General features: G+C 39.2%; 1 protein-coding gene across 1 annotated transcript in view; it reads right to left on the bottom strand.

The window, feature by feature from the left end:
- Positions 1–230: 230 nt before the first annotated feature.
- The window catches only part of ABCG5 (ATP binding cassette subfamily G member 5), a 131,057-nt gene continuing 119,075 nt past the window's right edge, over positions 231–12,212 (bottom strand). The window contains exons 12-13 of the mRNA XM_086927799.1: positions 11,054–11,166; positions 231–3,258 (exon numbers count right to left, since the gene is read on the bottom strand). Of these exons, the coding sequence (XP_086783925.1) occupies positions 3,074–3,258; positions 11,054–11,166 (298 nt within the window). The 3' untranslated portion in view covers positions 231–3,073. The remainder of the gene's footprint in view (positions 3,259–11,053; positions 11,167–12,212) is intronic.

Raw genomic sequence — 12,212 nt, 5'->3', positions numbered from 1 at the left:
CTCTGACACTGGCCTGATACATTTAATTATGGACACTGGGGCAGGAATGAGAACTGTGAGTAATAGTGGATAAAATATCTTTATTGGTACAGCACCTGCAGCATTATAGCTATGGATTCGTGGATAATATTAATATAAACTTCAAGTCTACACACAACTACACCTTTCCCTTTATTTGAAAACGGTATAATTGTGAGCAGGTCTTGCTTGTAAAGAAAAGGTAAGCGTTATTTTATTAGCATATTTATTTTTTGTTGGCAAACATTCAAAACTCAGTTTCAAGTGCATCTGCTCCATCTGCATTACATTTCATTTACATAAAAATTGTGGAAACAAAAACACCAAATAATATTCATTTTTTAAACAAAAAATTCTTCTTTGACGAGGACTTATTAGCCGTGTTCTGTGAAAGGGCTTCATTGTGAGCGTTTCAGGTTTCTTGGTGGTAACTCGGCACTACTGGAGTTACTGATACCAGGCGGTACTGGGAATTACAAGTGGGACCCTGAGCTTTCACTGAGAAATCGGAAATACTGCACCAAATTCTGCTGGGAATTCCCCATTCTCTACCAGAGTTATACCAACAGATTTCAGCTACTTTTACCAGCTAGAGACTCTTGCTGAAAGTTAAAATCTTAAATTTCCATTGGGTCCAGTGAGTGAGTGATGAGCGTTTACTTTTTTTTAAAAACGTTGTAATGTTGGGGACTAAATTCCCCAAAAGGCGCTGCAGACAGTTGCCAAATAGATTTTACCTCTCACCACTCAAAAAAGGTATGATATGTTTGCGTGGTGTTTTAATTCCATTGCCTATTTCCAAAGACTTCAAACAGAGTGACAGTGGTTCATATTTGAAAATCGGAAGGTGACTGGTCAGTAGCTTGTTTTCCAAGGTCCAGGTGTTCACTGCAGCATGGTTTGTGAATCATTGAGTATTCAGTCCACAAGGTGATGCACTGCCTTGTCCAGACATATGAACTGCATATCATATTTTGAATTCACAGTCATATATATGTATGAAAAAAGTTGTGGAAGAGAGAGGGTTCCTATTGTTTGAGGGACTTTGTATATATGTGTGTTTGCACTGTAATACTTGACTAGTTTTGATTTCTTGATTTTTGTAGTAGATGTTTTTCATATAGAAGAAATGTCCTCTGTTGTTATGGCAATAGATATCTGTTTTGTCACTATTGCATGTAGATACACTTCTTCCTTTACCCCGCCTAGGAGCTTGGGGTTTTCGCTTTAAGATAAGGCTAATAAATAATATTTTTTGAATTGTATACCAAACCAGTGACCGATTAATAAGCTTACTGGTTCAGTTGTTTTGTCAGTCAAATTCACTTTAATCGGTTATTTAAAACCATAAAAGCATACCACATTAAAATCACGATAACATTTTCCTTGAAAATATAACAAAAACACTATCATTACAAAATACAGAGAAATCAGAATCTGAATCGTCAAAAAACATTTCATTACATTTAAAATATACTAGTTAATAGCGATCCTTCTTTTTTCCGCATTCTGACTGCTCAACTTATAAAACTAGCAATGTTAAAGATTTCCCAAACATTGGACAACATGTGCAGCTATATAAAAGCAGCTCTAGTTTGTATAAAACCTTTGCCTTTTAAAATAGGTAAAATGAGCCGATTTCGGATGTGCAAACAGTGCTCACAAAATAAGACAAAATGCATTGAGTCCTGAGTGGAAAAATTAATTATCACATGTGCAAACATTCAGGTCCTCTGGCTTCTGCCAGCAAATTGGTTCTGCAAGGAGTAAATGTGGTTGATTCAATCTAAATTTCACCAGAAGTAAACGATGATGGTGGTTAGTAACTATATTTAGATATGGTTCAATTGATCATGATGTGGGTACCAGATGATGTGCCCGCACAAGGGGTTTAGTTAATTCTACAGCCACTCTATCCATTTCGGATAATTGCAGGTACATACTTTTAGCCCAGCCCATGTCCTCCTTTCGAAGTTACTCTGGGGAGCTAAATAACTCTGGTCTCCCCAAATAATTTGCGGTCCTTTTCACGTAACTTAACCGGGGGATAATATTTGCTCTGTCAAGAGCTAAACAATAGCGAATGATATTGCGGTTCATCCCAAGCTCTGGGTTTATCTAAATGCTTATCCATTTAAGTAAAGGTTCCATAAGTATAGTATCTGATATGAAACCTAGACCTGTTTCTTGGTGGATAATATAAGTAGCTGTTGATTGTGGCACAGATAGAAGACTCCTTAAAAATGTATTTTCCACTATTTGGATATCTGCCGCTTCTCTGTATCCCCAAAGATCTGACTCATAATTTGCTATAGCCAAGCATTTAGCCCTATAGATGTTTAACATGGCATACTTTGGCTTCGATCTCAATCTATGTGCAAAGTCTAGAACAGCAAAGGTAGATCTAGCCATTGCATTTCTTTTGGCTTTCATTTGTGGGACCCATGTACCCTTCTCATCAAATAACACTCCTAAATATAAAACCAACACCACCCGTGTTATACTATTCCCTACACAATAGTGAGTTTTATATTTCTTGGGTTTTACCCCCATAACCATGGGGTGAGACTTGGAAAAATTAACATCCAAATCCAAAGACTTCATACAAAAAGCAAACAATGTTAAAAGACGCTGTAGGCCAATTTCTGTTCTAGCTAAAAGGGCAGCTTCATCAGCGTATAGGAGAGCTGGTATTAGCCGCTCACCTACACGTAGTGGTCCAAGCTAGCACCCATTAAAACCGTATCTAAATTATTAATATATAAAGTAAATAAAAGTGGGTCTAGGTTGTTTAACAATTTATTCCCACTGGTCACAACTTTTTTCCGTTCTGGTCTGCCTTGTACAAACATGTGAAACCTTATGTTACATAATAATGAATTAAGATAGAATCTTATTTTCATGCAATAAGAAGATGAAACAAGGTGGCCAGACAGAAAGTTAGCCAAGGGACTATTTCTATCACTCTTTTGTGTATGTTAGTTTTGTGGCTGTCTGTCCACTACTGTGTTCAAACTCACATCTTCATTATTTAGTATTTTCCAATCTATTCTCACTATCTTTTAGCTACTAAATCTCTGATTTTGAAGCTGATGATTCCTAGAATTATTATGGCTGGTATAAAGACAAACAACATAAGAAAGTCCATGGTGAATCTGGAGGTTGCCCCGGGATAGGTTTTTTCGATGAATTCATTGCCATCGGAAAATAAGCAGGACGGTCCAGTGCTGTTGGGTGCACCTGCAAAAAATAGTTAAAAAGAAACATTTTAAGAACTCTAATGTCACGCTTATTAAAATTGCATTGTTGTGCATTTTTATTAAATGGGGTTCGCAACTACCCACCTAAAGAAATAATCACAACCCTTGTCATGGTGAACCCTTAAAGTCACTAAATTAACCTGATGTCAACTCTGTGATAGCTATGACACAGAGCAGACAAGCTTACCTTGGGGCAATGTGTAAAGTATGTATGTGCTACCAAAACAATAATAAAGTCAAAATGCTAAACAATAAATATCCCAAACTGAATTATAAAAATAGAGTAATATTTAATAATATAATAAATGGCTATATGAATTAAAAAAGTTTTAAGTAAGAATAGCACCAAGAAGAATACATTGTGAATGCTAGTCATTGGTCATGGTAGACTAGGACTTGGGCACAGTTCAGCACTGGCTGCCATGGAGCAGGCTCTTCCTGGTCAAATATTTTCCAATCTAATTTTAGTCCTTCAAATCCAAATCCACCACAAGAGTACACTTCTAAAGCCCCCCCACCCCCCACCGGACCTCAGGTGAGATATTTAGGGACTCACAAGGTGTGAGGTAAAGGTCAGCAGCAGGCTCCAGCCAGGGCCAGTTGCAGGAAAAGCCTCTTGTAGCTTGTTGTGTTTTTGTAGCTTGAACAGGTGGTCAGGCATATGAGCCTTGGAATCCACTAGACTAGAGTGGAGAGGAGTGGCATACACGGGAATCCTAGGTACAAGAGAGAGTGGATCCAGCCTTGCAGGTCTCTTCTCAGGTCAAAGATAGCATGTTTAGTCCTCTTCTGATCTTCTTCAGGTCCAGGAGTGTCCTGAAGTGGGTGCCTGGAGATGACACATTAAGGCCTCGCACAAGCGACTGGATTGACTCCTAGACACTTCCTAAGCAATGGGTTAAAAGCTCCAGAGGTCAACCTTATCTACGTGCGCATTTTCAAGAATGTGAAACTCTTTGTCCACACTAAGCGTAGACCCAGAGTGCCTGGGGTGTGTGTAGCTTGTACTATGGTAATGCCCTAGTCTTCCACATTTGACACTAAAATCCAGTTTAGGGTCGCCACTGTACTCACAGTAAACCCGACCCACAGAGAGAAGCCTAGTAGATTTCCAGCAAGTAAAAAGTAGATACCCAAGAATTGTCTTGGTATCCTGTTTCCCTTCCTTTCACGTGTGCCACTAGTGTTATATGTAAAACGCGAAGGAAGATGTTTGATGGTTCAGAGAAGGTCCTTCAGCAACCAGACAGTGGATACACAAGAATTATAGTGTGCCTCAAGGTTTTATGTAGAAACCGAGAAGACAAGTCAAATGGCCTTTGACACTCAAGCAGGATTTGACACTGTAATGTCAAAAAGGATGTTCATAGTCCCTACCCTGAATACTCTGTGTGGTTCATATGGGTCATCTATCCCCATTCAGGTCAGCCTATTATTTATTCCTGGGAAGCATTTCACACCTTTTTCACTCTTATTCAAATGCTAATTACTGGCTGGCAGAGCAAATGCAAATTTTGCCTCTGGGTAATTCAGGCTGGGAAAAGGTAACTTTATTAAAGTTACTTTTCTTTAATATGTATTAAAAATCCAGCTTCATTGTTGAATTGGATTTTTACTAACTATTAAATAATTATTTTTCTAGCTAGTTCCATTTGCAAAATACATTGTTAGGATTTTAATCTGTATCTTTGTTTTCTGTTTAGTGCAGCTAGGCCTGTCCTAGTGAGTAATAGCTTTTGGGCTCTGGTCACTGTAAGGACATGTTAACAATAAATTCCTACATGTCTTTGCATTGTGCCTTGTGGGCTAAAAGCCCTACATAGAGGTGACTTAATAAAATTTAAAAGGGAGGTTCTGACCTGTCGAAAGAGTTTATTTTGACTGGTCAAATTGCAGTGTTTAAACAGTCACAGTCAGATTACACTAGTTGGCCTAAAACCATGATTGCACAGCCACTCTAGTAGGTGGCACCATTAGTGCGGCAGTTCACACGTGACATTTACCTTACAGGTCCTGGGTACCCTTCATATCATAGATAAGGGACTCATAGGTAAGTTACATATGCCAATTAGAAGCATATCAATTTCATCATGAGGAAAAGAGGTGCCAGGCACTTTACCTCTGGTTAACACGGGTAAAGTTCTAAACCCATCAAAGATATAAGGTCCAACAAAGGGTGAAATATCTGAGGTGACTATGCAGAAAAGGTGGATTTACTACATGCTTTAAAATGATTGGTACTCCAAAGAATGAACTTTAAAACACATAGTCAAAGGCCCTAATCACAGTTAACCTTTAAGGTGGGCAACCTCTACAAAGGAAAATTGTTCCATTGTGAAATACAGAAATATATCATATAATTGGGGGTAAGCCAATCAATGCATGAATATATTGCTGATTAAAAATGCTTGCACACCCAATATCCGCCTTGATTAGAAATAATCCATGCCAAAGAACAGCAACAGCTCACACACTTTTTGCAGTAAACCCGTTTCCTAAGGCGACCACGTTTTAATAGAGGCAAAAGGGCCTATAATGAATCCAATCCAATTAAGACTTCTGCCACTGAATTTGTGGTATTGGTTTCCCATAATTAATTCCCCATGAAAATTATATATCCATCCAAGGTGGCAGCATACCCAAGAACTGTTCATAAAATTTTGCCACGAAAAAAATGAATATCAAGACTTCAATGGAAGAAGTAGTATATTGAATAAAACTGTGTTAAATGCCTTTTATCTTTAGATATACACATCTGAGTCACCCTCTTCTGGTGATTATTCCAAGAGACATTTGCCTTCTGTTGCTGAATCTTTTTTTGTTGGCCATAGAACTCTGTGTACTTTACCCCTGCCAACCAAGGGTAAAGTGCTTGTGCTCTCCTTTTTAAACATGGTAAAATTAACATACATCTGATAGACACATTTATTTTGCCTCAAAGTCCTTACTGTATGGTATCAGTTGAGCCCAGTGCCTGCAAATCAAACTTTACTAGTGGGCTGCATTACACTCATTGTACCACCTACTAAAGTACATTCTGAAACATGTCTCCAGGCCTGCCTCTGCAGCCTTGGTGGGCAGTTTTACACTGTCATTTCGACCTGGCAAAATAAACCTTTACCAGGCCGCAGCCTTCCTTTTTAATGTGTATAAGTGACTCCTACGGCAGGTCTTTGAAGCCCATAGAGCAAGTTTCATGGTATTTAAAAAGTAGGACCTGTATATGTAATGTTTTACATATGCTGGCAGTGAAAAACCTCAAATGTAATTTTTCACTATGGCAAGAGTGGCTAACTCATAGATTAACACCAGTTTACACTAGTGCTAAATTCTGCTTGGGTGAATAGAACAAAAATGCTAGCCCTCCTACTTATTTAGTCTCGCCTTAAGTTTATGAGACAACAAACAAAAATCAACGTTTCTTTGTTTGTATGGGTAATTTTATTTAACCCTTTTGTTCATTATTTTTAGTAAGATTTATCTTTTTCCATAGGCAAGAAGAACACTTTATATACACCTATATACAAATACAAAACATTTATACATATTTACAACAACTATACAAATAGCACATTGAGTCAAACAGTTATCAACAAACTTCACGTGTGAGAAAATATATAGCAATTCTGTGTTCACAAATGGTTAATCTTTGTGAAGTAAACAAAAAACCGCTACTAGACCCAAGAGGTGGAAAAGAAATGATGCGACAGAAATCAGAAATTAATTCACAATTAGTTCCACCAATAAAGACTGAACCCGTCAAGGGCAAATATTTTGAACTGTCTTTCTGTCGTTTGCCTTGCCAACGCGTTTCGAATCTGTCAAAGCTTACAGATTCTCCTCAGGGCTCTCTCAATGTTTTGGATCTAAACAAAAGAATAAAGCGAAGCTTGTGTCAGTGTTTGTGACTTATTTGTAAAAGGCCCCCCTAAAATAGTTGGACTGCGCTGAACCGGTTACTGTTAAGGACATAAAATTTTCAATAGATTCAAGTAATGTCAAAATGACATTCCTTGATGTGGAAGTGAGAGATGTTGACGGTGTTTTGAAGTCCTCACTCTTCAAGAAAGCAACGGACAGGAACACCATACTCCACTATGGGAGCTCACATCCCAGAAACCTGAGGGAAAACTTGCCATATGGACAACTTCTCCGAATTAGGAGAAATTGTTCGGAGCTGACACAATTTGAGCAATATGGATCAAAATTTTGTGAAGAACTAACACAAAGAGGTTACCCCAAAAAGCTTCTTAAGCATTCTTTTAAAAGAGCACGTTGTACCCCGAGGGAGTGCCTCCTTGAAACAAAAGCAAAACGTGATCTGGAGAATCTAGTGTGCGTGACGACATTTTGTGCTGAAACTCACAACATACGCCAAATGGGATTGAAACATTGGCACTTGCTGGAACAATTAGAGACACCTATCCCACGTCCAATATTTGCTTTCAGAAGAAATCAGAATATTGGCCAGCAACTAGTCCGCGCGGATATCAGATTGGCCAAACCCAAAAGTGACTTGTTGTCAAAGTGGGGTCTTAAACCCATTGAGGGACACCATAGGTGTGGGAATTGTATCGCGTGCGATACAACCATTGAGGGCACCACCTTTCAACATTCCAACACGTCTTGGACTCATACCAGTTTCACCAACTGTAAAACAAAAAATGTCGTCTATGCCATAATTTGCAGCTGCCAAAAAATCTATATTGGGAAGACCAATCAGCAGGTCAACACACGTATGACCCAACACAGGTCGCGCATAAAAAAGAAAGTACTAACTGCGCCCCTTGTCCAACATTTCTCCGAAAAGCAACACGGGGAAAATGACTTCACTTGGACAGTGTTATTTAACATCAACCAGTCAAAAACGTGTATCAACATAGAACAGATCCTCTTGAAAAAAGAGGCCTACTTGATACTCAAGTTCAACAGCACCCAAACGGGGTTGAACACGCTTTCAGAAATCTCAAGATTGTAACAAGTTCATGCACTTAAAATTTGGAAACTACAACACCCAGAATGCTCAGCTCCAGGCTCACTATGATGTAGGAGCCCTGTCCAGCCACTAGGCTGTTCCTGTGTTTGCATTTCCTGGTTTGCTCCCGAGGAAGAAAGGTGAGCGTGAGAGAGGCTCCTAATGCGTGAGACTTCAGTACATTTAAACTGAATTAAGTCTGTTTCAGCCAGGGACTAAGTGACACTTTTTGTTTTTTAGCGCGAGTAAGACGCATACAACAGCGAGGGACACGCACCCCCGCCACTGATTGAACGAGTGATAGTTGGACAACGAGTACACGGCATGGCGATCGACGCCCCGTGATCACTACTAGAAATCTAGGTAGGTGGCTTCATATTATCCCGCAGCATCCCTTGAGTGTCTTTGCACCACATACAATTTCAATACTGAGCGTGACCCTTATGCCTTACAGGTCGCTCGGAAAGGATAGAATGAGCAAACAGAGGACCTAAGATAGCATCTAATGCCACACCCGACTAAGGTATGAGCAAGCAGCTTTAGGTCTGTAGTAGTCGCTTGGCACTGCTCCAGATGGCATTGTAAGCTTTTGATTGATTTTTTCCAGAATCATTCTTCTAAAGTACTGACTTCATGCGGCGCACAGCCCTTCGTGTACAACTGAATCACGAGAGCCGTCCGCACTCTGTATAAAGGTAACCAGTTCAGCACAGTCCAACTATTTTAGGGGGGCCTTTTACAAATAAGTCACAAACACTGACACAAGCTTCGCTTTATTCTTTTGTTTAGATCCAAAACATTGAGAGAGCCCTGAGGAGAATCTGTAAGCTTTGACAGATTCGAAACGCGTTGGCAAGGCAAACGACAGACAGACAGTTCAAAATATTTGCCCTTGACGGGTTCAGTCTTTATTGGTGGAACTAATTGTGAATTAATTTCTGATTTCTGTCGCATCATTTCTTTTCCACCTCTTGGGTCTAGTAGCGGTTTTTTGTTTACTTCACAAAGATTAACCATTTGTGAACACAGAATTGCTATATATTTTCTCACACGTGAAGTTTGTTGATAACTGTTTGACTCAATGTGCTATTTGTATAGTTGTTGTAAATATGTATAAATGTTTTGTATTTGTATATAGGTGTATATAAAGTGTTCTTCTTGCCTATGGAAAAAGATAAATCTTACTAAAAATAATGAACAAAAGGGTTAAATAAAATTACCCATACAAACAAAGAAACGTTGATTTTTGTTTGTTGTCTCATAAACTTAAGGCGAGACTAAATAAGTAGGAGGGCTAGCATTTTTGTTCTATTCACTGTAATTTGGGTCCAGCTGCCCCCTGTCCCAGGACCAAACTCCGTGGTTTTACTAAATTCTGCTTGGGGGCATCTAGAAAGGAGGTATGTACACAATGATTATAATTAGGCTGGGTTGGCTGCATATAGATATGCACATGTCAATTGATACCGCTCAGAGAGAGATATATTGTAGAGGTGTTGTAGGGAAGTTGAGATGGACCTTTATATCAGGATATGCTACGCCTATCTTGACGGTGCATTAAATGTGCTAACACAAGTGCTACTCAAGTCCACCACCGGGCAAATGTTGTTGTAGGGGAAGACTTTTATACAGTCATGGACCCTCCGATGAATACTAGGAGCACTTGAGCACCCCGTAAATCAATTTTCCTAAATGTATGGTCCCGCTCCTTGGCTTTCTCAGATGCATGATGGGTGTTGCACCCTAATGTCAGGGAGTTTACATTTTACCATTCTCACAAATCTTAATACAGGTTAGATTATGTTTTCCTGCCTGCAGTGGACATGACTAAACTAGTGGTGGCTCAAATTCTTCATGAGGCCCTAACTGACAACCCAATTTGAGTTAAGCTTTGAACGCCTGTTAGACAAAGACTGGGCTGTAGCAGTTGAGGATATGGTGGTTCCAAGATGCAACCTTTCGAGATTTCCTTAGATCACATATGGTTAACTATCTTTAACTAAACACAGGCACGGTTGACTCTCCAACTTTGCCATTGGAGGCATTATAACTACTATTGAGGGTACATGTTACTAACAGCGGCTAAAAATCGACAATATTTTGAAACTCTAGATTTAGAAGTGGCGATAGACCGGGCTGAGGGGGGGACAAATAGATCCCCGGAGGACCAAATGAGGCACCGGATGGAGCTGATGTGGTTGTCACTCCAACAAATCTTGTTGGATTCTGCTTCCTTGGCCTATACAGCAACACAATATCATATCTATGAGGTTGGAGACAAGTCAGTGAAGCTGATATACTCGCTGGCGAATACAGACCAGGAGTTTAGATTGGTCCCTAATATTCTTTCCTATTCTGCACAAATTCTTACCAACCCACAACGGATACTCAGGAATTTGCATGTTATTATGCATGTCTATATGAAGAGTGAATTCCACCACTGACTGAACAACATAATCCGATCATAGAAAATCTGATAACGCCCAGACTTCAAATTCTGCCTGTGTGCAAACACCAACTTGCACAGGGATTGGAATGATCCCCACTACTGTGATTTGGGGTCATAGAGGTGGCAAGGATCTGCAGAGAACAATGCTAAAACAAGGCATAAGTGTTTATCAATGCAAGCCAATGATTCATTGTTGGTGAATAGTAATTTTATATCGTATCAACAGATTGTATATAGCTTATATATATATCGATACATATATATATATATATATTTTTTTTTTCAAGCACTGAGATTTTCTTGAAATAACTTGTCAGTTTGTAAAATACTATGATAACATAGAAAACTTACCACATGCAAACTTTACATCATAAAATTCATTGAGAACTAGAAGTTCGCAGGCATACTTTTGGTATGTAATGTAACTTAGTAGTTGAAATACTTGTGGCATTTCTTGTAAACTCCTGCAACAAAACACACATGAGTAAATACACTGAAAGTCACTGTTAAAATACTACTAGCAGTATCTTTAAAAAAATGTATGTGTTTGTTAAGGAAGCCATTATGTATATATGTGTTACAAAAGATTATCAGCGCCAGTCTGGTGGGGATAGAACTTGTGAAACATTTTGGTATCATAAAAGCTGAATCTTGTGGGAGTGCAAACATTTATTACCCCCTATAAATGTAGGGCAGTTAATTGGCCAGATCGCATAAATGTTTCAAAGGAAATTACCTTTCCCTGGTTCACACATGGTTATCACGGTCTTAGAAAGAAATGGGTCCATGCCTATCTGTATTGCTGTAATGTGCCTGATCACTTGATTTAACACACAATTATATTTTCTTCTCTTGTAAAATCACCACAGATGCTCTAATTAAAATGCCTGATTCACAAAAATGAAGAAGAATATAGGCTGATATTTCCACCTCTGTCTGAATGTTCTCGTCCTACGTTTAGCTATTCACCAATATTCCCAGGAGTATGTCTGGTAAGCTACACAAGGGAAGGTCCTTGGGTGCTCAGTTGATTTTTCTTGTGTGATGCTTTTCCCTCTGTTGAATAATCAAAAGTGAAGGACTCTGCATAGGGGACATAGGATTCCCTGTACAATGTTTTTTTCCTCAATGGTTAAATTATTTTCCCCATGGAGAAAGTCCTTCCCCTACACACCCAGCAAATCTGGGACTGACCCCTCCCCTACCCACCCTATGAAGGGAAGGGCAGTACTCCTGCTTAGATGCAGGCATAGATCTCTGACAATTTTCAATGTGGAAAAGGATTGAAGAGGAGCTGGAGATTTACCACAAATGCACATGTTCGTGGGCATTCCCAAAGTTCAAAGCATGCCTTGTAATGAGTAGGATTTATGGCTGTGGAGATTAATGCCCCCATAAATTGGCTTGTGCCTTCCAAGAATCCCTTTGCTAATACTTTTCAGGCAAAAATACATTTATTCAGTCATACACCTATGTGTACGGCCAAATTTGCCTTTACTAAAAAGGCCCA

The sequence above is a fragment of the Lissotriton vulgaris genome, chromosome 6 (genome assembly GCF_964263255.1).
Source record: "Lissotriton vulgaris chromosome 6, aLisVul1.2, whole genome shotgun sequence".
Lineage (NCBI taxonomy): Eukaryota > Metazoa > Chordata > Amphibia > Caudata > Salamandridae > Lissotriton > Lissotriton vulgaris.
This window is presented reverse-complemented; position numbering and strand designations above follow the sequence as displayed.